This window comes from Mytilus californianus, unplaced genomic scaffold (assembly GCF_021869535.1).
Source record: "Mytilus californianus isolate M0D057914Y unplaced genomic scaffold, xbMytCali1.0.p SCAF_16, whole genome shotgun sequence".
Classification (NCBI taxonomy): Eukaryota; Metazoa; Mollusca; class Bivalvia; order Mytilida; family Mytilidae; genus Mytilus; species Mytilus californianus.
The window spans coordinates 3,282,232-3,300,427 of NW_026262648.1; the positions used below are offsets into that span (position 1 = coordinate 3,282,232).

General features: G+C 31.8%; 1 protein-coding gene across 1 annotated transcript in view; it reads right to left on the bottom strand.

Annotated features, from left to right (window-relative positions):
- Positions 1 to 2,639: 2,639 nt before the first annotated feature.
- LOC127726088 (prolyl 4-hydroxylase subunit alpha-1-like) overlaps positions 2,640 to 18,196 on the bottom strand; it is a 134,545-nt gene continuing 118,988 nt past the window's right edge. Inside the window, exons 8-12 of the mRNA XM_052233423.1 lie at positions 12,562 to 12,727; positions 11,649 to 11,735; positions 11,341 to 11,409; positions 4,109 to 4,205; positions 2,640 to 3,268 (exon numbers count right to left, since the gene is read on the bottom strand). Of these exons, the coding sequence (XP_052089383.1) occupies positions 3,204 to 3,268; positions 4,109 to 4,205; positions 11,341 to 11,409; positions 11,649 to 11,735; positions 12,562 to 12,727 (484 nt within the window). The 3' untranslated portion in view covers positions 2,640 to 3,203. The remainder of the gene's footprint in view (positions 3,269 to 4,108; positions 4,206 to 11,340; positions 11,410 to 11,648; positions 11,736 to 12,561; positions 12,728 to 18,196) is intronic.

Sequence of the window (18,196 nt, forward strand, 5' to 3'; positions counted from 1 at the left end):
AAAAGCAGCAAAGAATGGTTGTACAGTCAGCATCAACTTATCGCAATCTAACAGTATTATCCAAACGTATTAACAAAAAAAAAAACAAAAAAAACAAGAAAAAACACATAAAGATAATGCACATCTTATCAGAACTTCCAAATCCAAGATCGAAGATGCTGCCAGTAAGGATTTGGATGATGATGAAATTAGTGACATAGAATTTAGTAATATTCTTACATGTTTAGACTCTTACTACGATAAAAAAAAAAAAAAAAAAACACATACGACACCTGAAAAAGATGTATCGTTATATATATATATATATATTAATGCATTTATCCGGCGGGTTTGTTGGATAAAAAATTAAGGTTTTTATTTCATGAGCTTTTAATATTCGTTTTAAAAATCCGTATCCAAAACGACTCATTTTATTCTCTTGTGTAAAAAGAGTGTAGGGATAAAAATATAATGTTTCTCTCATAGCAAATTCGAGAGTAAATGGTTAAATTTTACTCTTTCCTTTTATTTGGATTTTTTACTTTAATTGGTAATAAAAAAATCGTATCCCTTTTTGGATGTCAACATACCATAACTTACCACAAAAATCTGTCGATTTGTCTTTATCATTATCAATTCCTTAGCCAATCGGCTACAACTCCATACTCTCGTTATTTCCTCCTTCCGTTTTAAGGTTAATAAAAAACACTTACCAAATTTGCTTTAAAATTCTTTCATTTCAATAATTTCATACTTTCTCGATTGAGATAAATCATTCCTTCTCAAAATTTTCATAAATGGCTGGGGTTTAGTCAATCGTTTCCTTAATAATTCTCTTTCTTCTCTCGTTAACTCACCTTCGTGTCCACATCGTCGTCGTTGGTAATTTGTTTTTCTCCAAATCAATGTCTGTTTTGACTTCCGTAACCAAAAGGTTGTTGTTTAAGAATCTCATTGTTTATATTACAAATATTTTATTTTATTTTTGATTAAAAAAAATTATCTCGCACTCCTATTTGAAAAAATCTCAATAATCTCAAAAATCACAAAGATTAAATTTGTTTTTCTAAAAATTACATTTTTTTGTGTTTTTCAATTTTATTTCATTAAATTTCATCTCTTACTCATATTTGAAATTCATTTTTACCATACATTTTAAGATTTAAAAAAATCAAACATTGCAAAAAATTAAAAATTAAAAAATTGAAAAAAAAAACACTTAAAATTGAAATTGATTTACAATCCCCCTTTTTACACTACTGCCACACGACCGAAACTTGCAGTCGACTCGTTATTGGGGTTATTGCCCTTAAAAGATTATCCATTGTTTTTAGTTTTTGCCTATTATCTTGAAACGTATACAAAATACAAATATAGTTAGAAACTTTAAAAAGCAAAAATGATCAGCCGTACAAGATCTATTGATATGTCAACTTGACTGAAATTGTCAGTAAAATTTTCATAGAGTTATTGCCCTTTCATAATGATTTTTACAAAAAAGTGGCTATTGTTTAAGATGAAGGTAAGCGACACAGGCTCTTTGCAGCCTTTAGTTGCTTTTAATTTTCATGCATCCCCATTTGTTAATTAAACTTTGTCATAACATGTGTTAAAATGATTGGTGTATTAACCGTTTTCTTTCAGAATCGATTAATATTTTAGTCTCTCTTCTTTCAACGTTTGTTTACCTTTTCTTTCATAATGGTCTTTCCCTCACACTTGTGCTGTGTGATTGCCGAGGTGTCATTGTTAAGTTTACTTCATACGGATTAGCTGTTGGTAAATTAGAAACGAGAAGACAATAATTCAATAGCAGCTCATTTCTGAAAATTTGGAAAAATAGTGGATTTTCTTTATAAAATATTTCTATGTAAAGTAAAACTTAGCCATTGAAGTATACAAAACATATTCACTTTTTTTAGATTAGAAGTATCATATGACCTTAAATCAGGGATTTTGTTACCATAATTTATTGAAATTATTTCATATAGTAAGATATGGTTTTGTAGTGTGGCTGTTTCTGTAGAATTCTTATCAAAAATTGAATATCACTTCCTTCAGACTACGGTTATCCTGTTTATAAAGTACGTAAATTAAAACACGATCCATGTTAACCTATTGATTATTTGAATATCTTTTTTAACACCGTAGACAGATGTTTGAATATAGTTTTTTTGTTTTTTTTTTTATCTGTAATGGCATTGATTTTGCTTTTGATAAATTAAACATAACTGAATATGGATTCCTTTACATTTATGAAAAGTTATGGTCCGACATCATGTTGATATATTATACCTAAGGTATCAGTATGCTATGGCATTCACAAGATCATGCTTTCTAAGACAGTTTATGATGTCTTTACACTAAATCCATTGGATGTGTACTTATTGGAACTTTAGTCTAGAAAAGCATGATTTATTCAGCAGTTGTAAGTGTCTTTTAACTAACTTTTAGTAACTGCGAGTACTCTTAGATCGGTACTTTGTGTCTTTTGTCTTCATGTTAGTTGTTTTTGTTTGTGCTTCGTGCCCATCTAATTAGTTAAGCATTTCTATTTTACAGGTACATGTAGTTCTTTTTTTATTTGTTCCTGTTTTAAAATAAAGGAAAAACAGTTATTTTCCAAACAAATCTTTTTGTGTTTTTACAAATGTGATATTCCTCTACGATTTTCCCTCAATGCATCTCGTTTACAAAAGAAAATATGATAATCGTTACTCTACACAAGAAACTCGATTCGCACTTTCAATACCCTTATGTATTTATGCACATACATTATATACTATTGATAGGTTCTACTATTCTTTATTTACATCTGTGAAGAATTATCTTGGATGTTGATAAAATTTAATGAACGTCAATTTATAGAAATATTTGAAGTTAACAGATAATATTTGGTACGAAACAAAATGTCGTACTACATATGCAATTGGTAACTCTATTATAAAAAAAGTAAATCAACATGTATAAAAAAAATCTGCACATGTCGTGACGGAACTCTGACATATCAACAAAAAAACAAACAAGGAAAAAATAAATACGTCCAATTCAGATGATAGGAGGTCATATTGCTATTATCAGCTGGTTTTATGAAATGAAAACTGGGAATTTACGAAACGAAATCTATTATTAATTTGTCCTAAGTAGATCATCACAAAAATGTCAACTTCACTGTCTACAGAATTGTAATTTGCATGATTTTGCTTCATATAGAATAGTTACTGTTACGGGTTAAGATCGCAAGGTCTTTGAAGCATCTGACCACCTTCACGTATCCATTTGTTACCAACTGAAATATACATAAAATATTCGCCATTAGATAACTATCATTTATTCGGGGCTATTTTTTTTTTTATTTTTCAATATGTAATAGATTAATAAATGGTTACAAATATTCTGACGTAATTCAAAGTATGGCAGTTTCCGCGCATATTTCACTACTCTGTTATGATCGAAGAAGTCACGACTATTTCTTTGCAAAACTTTAATTTTTTAATATTTTTTTGCTTGTTTCAAACAGTAATTAAGTCGTTAAATTTGGACGGTGTAACATTTTACTGTTAATAGTTTTTTTTTATTTAAGTTATATCATACACGGAAGAACATGTTAAACTGTTTAATGTTTCGAACGCATCGAATTTATAAAGTGTAGTTTTCAATTTTTTGCATATATTATTTTATTTCATACATTAGTTTAGCCATTAGATTTGTGTGGTGTAAATTTTGACTGTGGATAGGTTTTCTTATTCAAACAGACATACATAAACTAACGGAATTCATTAAAAACAAACATTCAGAAGTTGCACTTTGCATTTATTATTAAAACGGAAGCGACGTCATAGTTAAAAAATACGGGAAACAATATTTAGTTCTCCATTATAACCCGGTGTCATGAAGAAATCCAAACAACAGAATAAAGGTATAAAAGCTGTATAAATGAGATTATGTGGCCCTACGGTGACCTATAGTTGCTTACTTCTACGTCATTTGGTCTCGTGTTGGTAGCTGTCTCATTAAAAATCATACCATATCTTCTTTCTTTTTTTCATTTAAACAATATTATGTCTAGAATTTCCTTCATATATATCAAATTTCGTGAGGATCATTTACTAGATTATGAAAAGCTTACTCCATTTAGAACCAATAACAACGGGACATCCTGCGTGTAATACTCTGTGGTCATTTTCTCCACTAGGTAGTAAATTATACCAGAAAGCAGCTGAGCCCTTGAAATATAAAATATATATAGATCAACTTACTAAACAGCTGTATTTAGCTATGTTAAGTGCATGCCCTACTGATGTTATTAACTACACCAAACAGAGTTAGTACTGCCAAAGATCACTTTACGTGTGATGTTGATTATCTTAACGTTTGTCTTAAACAACTTCGGTCATGTAAATACAAATCAATGTTTCAAAAGCAATTAGAAGATGTTTCAAATCAGAAGAAAATAATTATTTGGTGGACAAAATGTAAACCAAGATTCGTAAACTGTAACGGACCCCAAATATACACAAATGTCAATGAAATATGGTGGTAAAAGGTTTCTTAAACCAAATTTGATTTTTTCAACATGCTCTAATTAATCAAAACCTTTACTAAATTCCTTCGTAGATACAAAACTTTTCCTAAAAAAACATTTACTGGGTATTTTTTCTTTATACTTATTTTAAGTAAGTATATTACTTACAATTACTTTCTATTACTAAGTATTACTTACTATGCTTCAGGAATTACTTGAAGTTACTAAACTAATATTTTAACTCTAAGTAAAATGTGAATATTTAAAGTAAAAAATAACTAATTAAAAACTACTTCTGTTTACTAGGAAATTGCTACTTATTGTCTCGCCTGCGACGAAAGTATTACTATCCGGCGGCGGCGGCGGCAGCGGCGGCGGCGTAAACTATTTGTTTAATACTTTATATTTCAGAAGGTAGAAGACCTGGATGCTTCATACCTTGTATGCAGATACTTTATGTTACGAAGTTTCCGTCTGTCATATGCCCATTGTCCTTGACCTCATTTTCATTGTTCAGTGACTGCTTGAAAAATAATTACAGTTTTTTTGTCATGTGAATTTCTCACTTATTATGAGTAATAGGATAACTATGTTTGGTATATGTGTTCCTTGCAACGTCTGCATGTCCGTCAGACAGGGTTAACCTGACCTCGACCTCAATTCATGGATCAGTGATCAAGGTTAAAGTTACGTGATTAGGTCCGTTTCTCAGATACTACAAGCAGCAGGTCAACTATGTGTGGTGTATGGAATGATTGTAAGGAGTACATGTCAGACTGGCAGGTTTCATCTGACCTTGACCTCATTTTCATGGTTCATTGGTCATTGTTATTTTTTGTGTTTTGGTTTGTTTTTCAAGTACTATAAGCAATAGGTCAAGTATATTTGGTGTATGAAATGATTGAAAGGTGTACATGTCTGTCTAGCTGGTGTCATCTGACCTTGACCTTATTTTAATAGTTCATTGGTCAATGTTAAGGTTTTGTGTTTTGGTCTGTTTTTCAAGTAATATAAGCAATAGGTCAACTATAATTGGTATATGGAATGATTGTAAGGTGTACATTCTGTCTAGCCAGTATCATCTGACCTTGACCTCATTTACATGGTTCATTGGTTAACATTAGGTTTTTGTGTTTTGGTCTGTTTTTTTCAATTACCATAAGCAATGGGTCAACTATATTTGGTGTATGGAATAATTGTAAGGTGTACATGTCTGTGGGACAGTTTTTATCTGACCTTGACATCATTGTCATGGATCTTTAAAAATGTTAAGTGTATATGTTACTTGTAGTAAAACCTTTATCTTTAAGAATTTCAACATAAAATCAATGGTCAGTTAAACAGGCGAGACATTTCAGCGTGTGCACTCTTGTTAATTTGCTTTATATCTATTATGTACAGAGAATAAATAAATAATATGTTTACGTGATTTAGCTTGAGTAAAAAACTAATCGTGGTTATATGTTACTGACAATTTTAAAAGTTCTATTATAAAATGTTTATATACCATGAATATTTCACTTCCACATATTTGATATACAATGTAATGAAAATAAGTTGGTGTATACGTCTAGTGGCAATTATTATATTCATATCAGGACGCGTACATGTTAATTTGATATGAATATGAACCGTGCTTTTTGAGACAAATACAGAACTGTTATTTTGAACTTGCTTGTTAAGAAGGGTAACAATAGTCGCTAGGAATTTGTGTAAGACATGTAACTCTAAACAGACACATTATTTGGCTTCTATCCAACCATGAATTCTTTGTTGTTATTTATAACTACCGCTTACTCCGGGAAGAAGCAGCATATACACATGCTTTTTTTAAACTGCTGGGGAGTGAAACATCCCATACCTTTGACAAGCATCCTACTACAAGACCATTAACAATAAAAAATGATTTCCTGCCTTAATTACATGTACTTGGAAGTAAATTTTACTAGCGTTTGATTACTTGCAATTTCTTCGGATATTACTTGGAATTACTTGAAATAATTACTTTTGGTTTACTTATAACTACTGGAATAATCATATTATTTAAAAGGTGTCATTTGTCATGTTTTAGTAAAAAAAAAATATTTACTGGGTCTTTCTAATAAAGTCACTTATTTTGGTTATTTTACTTTTATTCTTAAAAAAAAATTATGAATTCCAGTTTTAAATAGTACTTGATTGGAATTCAGATTAGGAAATTTAGCCGATCAGAATCGAGCTTTCATTCGATTCGAACTTCTGTTAGCTGTGTTAAAAAATTCCAGGAACCCATTTAATATATATTATATTTTGCGTGAACTCATGAGGGTTCACGCATATAAATTAGTTAGAAATATAGTCTATGGAGGAATATTCGGAAGCTAAATTATTGTTCATTCGGAACACCTATTCATCTTATCTGTATTAGCTTCCTGCAATTAAGAGCACCTCCTTACGGGGTATCTAAGATATTTAAAACATGACAATAAAGAATTTTCACAGATCGCTAATTCACTTATCTGATATATGATAATAAGCAATCTATAGATCCTTTTCAAACATGTATATTTATTGTAGAGCTACATTTTATGTATTGCAAGGGTTTACTGACTTGAGCAAAGTTGACAGTTGTACCCTTTGATAAACAAGTGAAAGATAGATGGTCAAGATTTAATTATAACGACCTATGCATATGGTATCAAACATCTGTGTCTAAATATTCACAGAGAGATATTTTAAAATAGTGCTGTGGCTTCTACATAATGAGTTATAGTGGGCTTTGGGATTTGATTTGTAACAATAAAATCATTATGCATACTTGTCATTTTGACAAATCAGATAAAAAAAATCTGTTTCAACTGAACATAAAACAAGTAAAATATTAAAAGACTATTCGTTAATATACATTTTTTACAACTTTTACTGTTTCCTTTTTACAGTATTCTCTATCAATTAAGTTATCTTGTAAGCTAATTAAATGTTTATTTAATTCATTGATGTCACTATTATTTCTTATATTATTCACACACTGTAAATTAATACTTTTAAATTTATGTGTGTTTTAGATGTGCACTTGTGATTGGTAAATATTGATAGTTTCTGTGTTTTTGTCTCGCCTTGACGGAGTCAAAAAGCGAGACATAGGTATGCTGTTTCCGGTGTCGGCGACGGCGACGGCGATGGCGTCAACAATGTATTAGTTTGTGATTAGGTCTAGTTCATGGTGAACCACTAGTGGTAGGTCAATGATATTTGGTATGCAGTTGTATTAGCATTGGCACATCTCATTACCCTGGAGATTATTTGGCTCCACCCCCTCAGTCAAGGTCTATTGACTTTGAAACTTTCCATAGTTTACATGTATTAGTTTGTGATTAGGTCAATTTATGGGGAACCACTAGTGGTAGGTCAATGATATTTGGTATGTAGTTGTATAAGCATTGGCACATCTCATTACCATGGAGATTATTTAGCCCCGCCCCCTCAGTCAAGGTCTATTGACTTTGAAACTTTTCATAGTTTACATGTATTAGTTTGTGATTAGGTCAATTTATGGGGAACCACTAGTGGTAGGTCAATAATATTTGGTATGCAGTTGTATAAGCATTGGCATATCTCATTTCCATGGAGATTGTTTGGCTCCGCCCCCTTAGTCAAGGTCTATTGACTTTGAAACTTTTCATAGTTTACATGTATTAGTTTGTGATTAGGTCAATTTATGGGGAACCACTAGTGGTAGGTCAATAATATTTGGTATGCAGTTGTATAAGCATTGGCATATCTCATTTCCATGGAGATTGTTTGGCTCCGCCCCCTTAGTCATGGTCTATAGACTTTGAAAATTTTGGTAAGTTAACATGTATTAGTTTGTGATTAGGTCAGTTCAAGGAGAACCATTAGTGGTAGGCCAATGTTAATTGGTGATCAGTTGTATAAGCATTAGCACATCTCATTTCCACGGAGAATATTTGGCCCCGCCCCCTCAGTCATGGTCTATTTACTTTGAAACTTTTGCTTAGTTTACATGTATTAGTTTGTGATTAGATCAGTTTAAGATGAACTGCTAATGTTAAGTCAATGATATTTGGTATGCAAATTTATTGGCATTTGCAAGTATCGTTTCCATGGAGATTATATAGCCCCACCCCTGATCATGGTTCATTGACTTTGAAACTTTTACATAGTTTACAAGTTAATGTTTGTGTTTAGGTTTGTTTAAAGGGAACGACTTATAATAAGTCAATGGTATTTGGTATGCAGTTGTATTAGCATTGGCACATCTCATTCCATGGAGATTGTTTAGCCATGTACCTTCAGTCATGGTTCATCGACTTTGAATATTTGCATTACTTACATGTTAATGTATTGCTATTTTAATTTCAACATTTGCATTATCAAAATTACAAAAAGGCGAGACATATCTCTGTGTTAACAGTTTATTAATATACGTGACTTAACATCAAGAATTCCATTACTATGGAATCGATCACCTTTGTACACTTCGGTATCTAAATAGAGGGTGGTAAAAAAGAGGGGGGGGGGGGGTCTGAACACGGAAACACGTGAAAGAACAAATCGCAAAAACGTTGCACGGAAAAAAAACACTCTGGAAAAACGAAGCCATGCAAGAAATAAAATCGTAAATATTCAAGAAAAAAGTACCAAAAGTTATTACTCAACCGTTCTTGGAGATCATGCAGTCATTATAAATTGACATGACGACCCTGCATGTGCTCACTTTTTAGCGTCCTCTATAGCTAGTTGCATACGATTTATCATAGTAATACAATAGGCTATATATAAATATCTTGGGACCAGTTAATTAGTTTATGATTTAAAACAATATCTGGGCTGACTTTGAATTAGTCCCGGTTTACTTTTTTATCAAATGCGGGACAAGCACGAGAAAATAAGAGTACCGACACGAAACACGGAAAATAATTAAGGAAAAACACGAAGCACGCACATCGAAACAAACACGAGAAAACGAGAAATAAAACGTTGAAACACGAAATCACGTGAAATTAAAAGGCCGAAAACGTTGCACGAAAATAACCCTTTACCACCCTCTAAATAGGTCATACTAGATGTCGACACCTCATATTAGAACTAATGTAGATGGTCAATTTCGTTTGCAAGATTAAAGAAATCTTCAACTTGCTCTAATTTGCCTGTGAAGACCATAAAACCGTCATCCCTATTGACAGTGTAATTTGATGTTTTCTCTCCATTGGAACTTATCTAAGATTTTAATGAATAGGACAGACAGATGCAGATCTGTGCATGTTGGTGAAAATATACCACTCAGTCATGAGCGCTCCTATAATGTGTTTGTATAACAGTCCAGTAAACTCAAATTCATTGTTTCTAAAAATTAATTTAACAAATGCAGTTATATCTATTTTGTTGAGAATCTTTAAAGTATATTCTCCTGTGTGTCAATTAATTCTAATGCATAGATAACAGTTTCTACTACATTATCAATGATCATATTTGTGTACCTTCACGAACATCATAGGCAATAAGAATGCATTCTTTTTTTACCTCGTGTGACTCTATTTTATCAATGAAATCTTTTTATCTTGAATGTAAAAGTTATGCCTCTTCAATAATGGTTTTATAATTAGATCAAGTAAATACCTCTCGCGGGAGAGTTGCATTAATTGATGATTGGTCGGTAACGAACATTAATGTGTCCTGCTAGCTGACCAGTTCGCAATGCCTCATTACTTATTTCTAGATTAATTTTATGAATGGTTGGAAGAAGGTACATGTGTCCCCCATGTTTTGAATCATTATTATTCTTTAAGAAATTATACGTCTGGGGATCTATTTTTTTCCTCATTGCTTTATATTTAACACTTCTCTCAACATGCCAAAATTGTAATGATTTACAATAAAAAGAAAAATATTATCCCATGCAAACACTGATATATAATTTCTTATTCAGTTGAATTAATAATTAGAATAAAAAAGTTCTTAGGTTCACGGATTGTCTTTTTTTTTTTTTTAAAAGCAACTTGTTTTTACTTTAATTACTTGAACTATTACTTTGAATAGCTTGTACTATTACTAGTTATTACTTATGAAATTAATGAAAGCCTTTTTGAGGATTTCATTTCATAGACATATAAGATGTGTACCACTTCGACTAACAGAACTTTTCAGCAACCTAGACAGCATGGAGTTTGGCGCATGAAAAGATAGTTGCCCATTGATTCCATTTCGGATCGATGAAGTGGTTTTAATGTGTGTGTATTTGTGTATGTGTGTAGTTGGAAGTATAAATCTACTGGAACTCTTTTGGAATATATAAATATGTTCAATACGTAATCTTGTACACAGTATTTCCATTGATTTTACTATATTAATTTTCCCACGAGAAGGAAGGGTAAAATTATCCGCCTACTTTTTGTTGACACTTAATCTGAATGACACTTGCAATTGCAGCGCGTATAAATGACCATACTTTTGCTAATTTATGTTTAGTTTGTATACCATTTTGTGTGTGTTTTCCCATGTCATCTCTATTCAGTCCAATTCAATCATGCAATTAACTTTATTGAGTACATCTTCAATATGAATTTTTCTACTATTTTCTCAATGCATGTATCTTTTATCAAGCCTTGTAGTGAATATTTCCTTTAACCATTTGTTTGTTGTTTCACAAATTTCAAATGTATTGCATTGAAAAAGAGATAAAATTACGCCAATGTATACATGTACGACAGCTTGCAATAGATATCAATTAACTTACATGTATGCTATAAGAAAAATGACATAACAACCAAAAGCTATGGTTTTTGTTAATACTATAACTTAACGCAAAATATATCTGTCATAAATCATCGGCTTACCTTTTTAACCGGAACTCTAGCATTTACATTTGGAAATACTGTGGCTCCACCTACTTTAACGTCATTTAACTGAAAACATGTAAAACAATATACGTTAGATAACGTACACATTTTTGAGAGGATTTTTTTCTTCATTTTATAAAACAGAAAATTAAATTTTTATGGAAATTTTGGGTTGAATCAATGTTTAAATTCTAGTATCGTAGATAAATCATTTCAAAATCACCTGGCTTTACTACTTTAATACGCATGGCGTCCTCAGTATGGGAAAATTTAAAACGATCATACATTAATATGTAAATACTTACATAGAACATCCAGGTCGCTATTCTGTCACCTGTTCCTATCAATTCGAGTGGGTCGTTTTTGTTTGGCGGACCCCATAATGGTTTTTCCTAAAATAATTATAAGTTGATCAGGACAATATGCTGATGTTTTCTCTATATCTCTTTGCATAGTCCCACATATTTTGATATCAATTTGTTCTGTATCAGAATGCTTCCAGATAACTGTTTGCTATGAAACACTCGAAAAAATAATTGTGTTCAAGTAATTTCTCTCGTACAATACCGCTTTGGTCTATAAACATCGTAATGGGAAAGGTCTGCACTCAACATTTTTATATGTCTTTAAAAGGCTTTTGCATAAAGCACTTGTTATATTTAACGCCTATATATGAGAACTTGTGTAGACTAAATTGTCCGTTGACCATGTATTCTGCTGATTTATTTAAATAGAGGCATTGCAATTGACACAACTTCTTTTTCACTTGCACAGAATGTACCTCAGGCAGATTTATACTTCGTCATGTTGTCTCCCCATTTTAATATTGATGATACTACGTGATGTTTTACGTTTGTAGATAAGCTATAGAGATTTTATACTTTTAAAACAATTAACCAGTTAAGCAAGTAAAGATGAAAAAGTACATACATGTATCGAATATTAAGATAAGGAGATGTGGTATGAAGGCCAATGACACAACTATCCATGCACCAGCGACCAAAACGACGTAGATATGAGCAAGTTAAGGCCACAGTTCGGCCTTCAACAATAAGCGAAATTCATACCACACATAATAATTGAACGTTGTTGGTGCTCAGCTGATAATAAATCAAATTTTGCATCATATTATAGCTTTATATAAATTGCGGCTAAATCATTTCAGGAAAATAAATAAGATGACATTTATCGAAGAAAAACTATATCTTTTCAACTTACAAATGCATCATGGTGTGGGTGATACATTCCTCCTATTCCATAATTAACTATTTGATAAGCTTCTGTATTGCTGAAACGTGGTGAGGATTTTGTGGCTAAGCCTGTTAGTAAGCCAACTCTGTGGGTCGTTTTTTCAGCTATTCCAGGTCCATCATACAACCAGGCTCTGAAATTAGATAAAACTATTTTTTTTTCATTTATTATCATATCTTGTAGATCTTCCAATAGAAAAAAAAATGAAATTAGGACTAAAACGAACACTTAGAAAACAACACAAACAAAATGCAATTTAAGAAAGTAAATAACCAACAAAAAAATAATAAAAAGTCTCCTAGAAAATACCACCATGTCTATGAATTTATCTTTTTAAGATAAATAAGCTTTCAATTGTTCACCCTGGTATTATGTAGTATTGGTGTTTGCTTAACGTCCAGTGCAAAGATTTCATGCAGGACAAGTGGTTTTACTTAAAGTTTCGATTTTATTTGAATATATGTAGTAGGTTTAGTCATTTAATTTTCTTTGCACACATTTCTCCTGGTGCAAAGATTTAAATGCGTAAATATCACAACGATTTCAATAGAAACTATACTATTAACGAAATAGCCTTTAGTTCCACCGTCAACAATACTTTGTACACTTTATAAGAGATCAGAACTCAGAACAAGCAAATGCTATAAAAGGAACCAATGCCAAACATTGCTGAATATTCTAGTTTGAATATAATATTGAAGAATAATTTACTGTAGTTCTGATCTCTGAGTTTAAACGGAAATAATCTGTTGATACCTTTGTTCTGATTTGGTGACTACATCACATACTATATGGAACTTTTTTCTTTAAAATTTTAGTAATTTATTTTCAAGTTATATCAAAAAGAAACGATAGGTTTACTCTAATATTAAAACACAATTACATTAAAATGTATCATAAGGACTCCATCAATTACGCGGAGTTGTTGACTTTTTTGTGTCATAATAAAATGGAAGACGACACATGCTCACCATAACACATATAAAGCGAAGGAATTTTTGCAGTCAATACAACATAAAGTCCTTAGCCAAGACTATTTATTCAGACACTGCCCTCATCATTAGTAAATCACATATACACGTTAACAGGAAATGCACACGAGCATATCATGACTACATGTACTATGATAATGTAAGAATGTCAATGTCAACTGCTAATCAAGTTGTCGGATGCCATGGCAATCAGATTCACGCCATAAATGTTTCCAATATACTGAAATGCCAAAGAATTGGTTACAGAAAAAAAATGTTAATCCCTAAAGTTTAAACCGAATAATTTTCAAAACACATTGCAATGGGTGGGACAGAGGCCAAATCAGAAGGTATAACACAGAACTCAAAACTGGTTGACCTCTCTGCCAATCACTTAGGCGTTGGTAACAGGCAGTCCTTGCCTTCGACGATGACAAATCCATTGTCTCCGTGTTGAAGACCGTACTTTGACCTATAATGGTTTACTTTTATAAATTTTGACTTGGATGGAGAGTTTTCTCATTGGCGCTCATACCACATCTTCTTATATCTATATAAGGGAAAAACCAGGGTTTCAGTGCATACCACATGAATTTTAAACATTAAACATGACGTAACCAATTAAACTTTTGAACTGCAAAGTTTTAGGCAATAAAGTAATGAATTAAAGTAAGTCCGTTAGTATATGTGAACGGGGAACACATAAACGGTTAACAAGGTACACATAAGAATATTTTGAGGGCAAAATTTTGAATAGAATCATATCGGAAGCATTGAATAAAATAGTCATAACGTGTCTTTAGTTTACATATATACATTAGAAAAGAATATTTATCCTATGTTGATCAACACAGCCTATATCCTTATGAACCATTCAACTGTATAACAAAACGATAACATTTTAAACAAATAGAATAAGTTTTATTCGCATGAACTAAGCTGACTCTACCTATGCGTATATTTTTAAAGTTTTTTTTTACGTTTAGACATAATTAAAGCCAGAAAATAAACTGAACAATGTTTACAGTATATGCCAAATAAGGTTAGAAAAATACATTAAAATGTAAAATGTATTTTAAAATATCAGCTGCAATCAAAAGTTAAGATTTTTTATGGGAGATAATTGAATCAACATACAAAATACTGGATAGCCAAACAACAAAGGCTAATCCTTCCGCATTGGAGTAATTTCTTTATCAAGAAGAATTATCCTTATCGTGTAACGTAGTCACATATCATGTCTATGTGTCATCCTATTCTATTTAGATGTATAGAGTACTAGCTTCAACATATATCTTATTATTCAAAAAGGACAAATGGATTTGACACAAGTTTTTTCAAATAAGTAACGTCTTCTACATAGAATATTGCTTTATATCAAATCAATGCATTTATAGCGCATGTGTTGTAAATATTACTCTACAGGCAAATTTGTCATGTGAATTTCTGCAATTTATATTTTTTTAGTTGATATGGCTAGATAATAATGATCGCGTTCCATTATTATGTAGAAAAAAAAACAAAACAAAAATGACACCCACCCACGTTTAAACCAGTGATATGTTCTAAGATATGAAATGAAGATTTAAAATGATGGGGGCAGTAAAATTACATAAATTGACAAATATATATATATCAATGTTAATCATTTTTAAGTTCAACGGAAATGGGAAAGAATAAGAAACTACGTTGAACCTATTGTGTTTTTACAAGTGATTGTTTTATTTTCCAATGTGGAATTACTGTGTCTCTCTTATTTCAGATGTGTTCCTTTTCTTCAATGAATCACAGTTTGTAGCTAGAATTAATAGAGACAAACACTGCTATTGTCAACCATGCCTGCAGATACCGATAATTCAGATTTTATTTTATACATATTTAAAATCAACTTGAACTTTCTCTTACGAAGCTTCAAGTTAAAATTGATAGTATTTCACTTTGGATGATTTTTCCTTTTTGTTTTTTTTCTTTCCTTTGTGTTGATGTTCCGTTGACGCCTTCATGTGGAGTGAACATTTCTCATTTGTTACGATATACAATTAATGCAATGACGTCTCAATTTCAATGAACGTGATTTTTTCATTACTAAAACAGAGATACAGATACCATAACCATAACCATACATCGTGTACACAAATTAATTCCCGCTTCTCCACCTAACGGAAAGATTCCACCGCAAAGGTAATAGGTTTGGCTGTATGGTTAAAAACGAAACACTAATTAAGGGGGTACCCAACACTATACCCCAAAAAAACCTGTCGTTTAATTTTTCTTGTTTTTATCTCATTGATAAGTAAGGCCTAGCTGGACATCATGTAAAAATTTTTAAAGATTTGAACCGTTGGTAAAAATGATATGGCCACCCAAATATGGCATGGGTCACATGGTAATTTCGGTCGATTTTTGAAGTTCCAGAAATATGGGTATAGGGATATACATGTTATTTTTTTTTATATTAAGCCTAAATTGACAAAAGCATAGTTAATAGTGATAAACCAGGCAATTTTGAGTTGATTTATACCCTTTATTTGTAAATGTTTGTTTCTAAATTTAAATTTTAGTCTGAAATAAAAAGGGGGTCTAAGATGAAGCAACCAAAAATGACTATGATTGGTCAAATATTTTTGGATACAAATTTTAATTAAAAAAGAATGTGTCGTTAATTTTTTTTTAAAAACTAACCATTTGTAGTACTATATCATTCTGTTATTCTCGCAAAAATATATAACAATTTAACCGTCAGATTGTTTTCAATTCAAGGTTAAAATATACCCCCACCCTCAATAAATTAGAGCAAGTTCCATTCTGATAGTACTTATGGGCCATAACTTTTTTGTCTTTTAATCTAGGCCTTAGATATTTGGCATGTGGATGTATAGTCATAAGGTTAAGTGTCTTGTATCTTGATGGCCTTCATGTGACCTTCAAATTTGACTTCAAGGTCAACTTAATGTATTTGTTTGCAAGAAACACATCCAGGCAATAACTTCTTTTGTCTTTTGACCTATACCTTACATCTTTAACATGTGGATGTATCATCATGAGGTGGTGTGCCCCTTACAGTTTTGACCTTCGTGTGACCTTGAACTTTGACCTCGAGGACGATAACTGTATTTTTGGCAAGAAACACTTGAGCAGGCCATGACTTTTGTCTTTTGACCTAGGCCTGAGATTTTTGGCTTGTTAATTCAATTCAATTGACTTCAAAGTTTTATTGAGAGTCAATATTTAGTTAACAAATACACAAGCTCTAATCGACAACAATAAAGACTCACATTATGATAATCAACAAATTCCATGCACACGGAATACATATAGGCCATGTAGTTACATAAAAAAATCAAAAAAGGTATAGTTTCTATTGAGGCGAAGTGTATACATACTTAACCACTCTACAGAATGTGTTTTTTATTTCACATATGGATTCTGCGTGTAAAAGTAAAAGTACACGAGATAATAAAATAAAAAAGGGAGATACGAGCTGTTGAAATTAACAGCATGAGACGCCAAAAATACATAGGATACATAGGGAAATTCTTTCAATCGGCAGATATTTTACATGAACACGATTTTCAGTTTTGTTGGTGTACAGATTTAAAAAGAAAAGATAAACGATAAAAAAATGAACGACGAATCCATTGGTGCAAAGAACCACGGCTCCTGAAATTCCGAACTAGGTGATAAATAAGAACCGAACGTGCAAGATCCTTATGTATAAGCATTAAGTTCATTAAACATATAATTTGATAATATTTCTGGTGAGGTTATGAAAATTAGATACAACTTGTTTTTAGTTTAAAGCACATCAATCTTAAAAATGCTATCAAAATGCGAGAGTCTTAACTCAACTTTTTTGATCTGAGCGTCACTGATGAGTCTTATGTAGACGAAACGCGCTTCTGGCGTATTAAATTATAATCCTGGTACCTTTGATAACTGTTCACCTCTCATTCTACGAAATATCAAACTGCAGTTACAAGTGTCACATTATTTTTTGGCCCCTTATACTCTATTCAGTGATAATCTTGAATTGAGACTTGAGAAGAAAACTTTGTTTATGACGTCTTTTTACTAAATCTATTGGATGTGTACTGATTGATTATGGAGTCTTAGATGCATGATTTTTTTTATTAGTTGTTATTGGCTGTGAGCTAGCTGTCAGTAACTGTGAGTACGCTGTACTTAGTGTCTTTTTGTTGTTTGGATGTACAGGTACCCGGCCATGTCCACTCTATGTTTTATTATATGTATTTCCATTTGTATCCATCTGATGAACTAAGCCTTTTTCAACTGTTTTTTATAGTTCGTTCTTATGTTATACTGTTACACCACTATCCTAGGTTAGGGGAGGGTTGGGACCCTGCTAACATGCTTAACCCCGCCACGTTCTGTATGTATGTGCCTGTCCCAAGTCAGGAGCCTTTAATTCAGTGGTTGTCGTTAATGCTGTGTTCATGTTTGTTTTTCGTTCATTTTTTTTGTACATAAACTAGGCCGTTAGTTTTCTCGTTTGAATTGTTTTCCATTTAAGATTTTGGGGCCTTTTATAGCTGACTATGGGTATGGGCTTTGCTCATTGTTGAAGGCCGTATGATGACCTTTAGCTGTTAATTGCTGTGTCATTTGGTCTC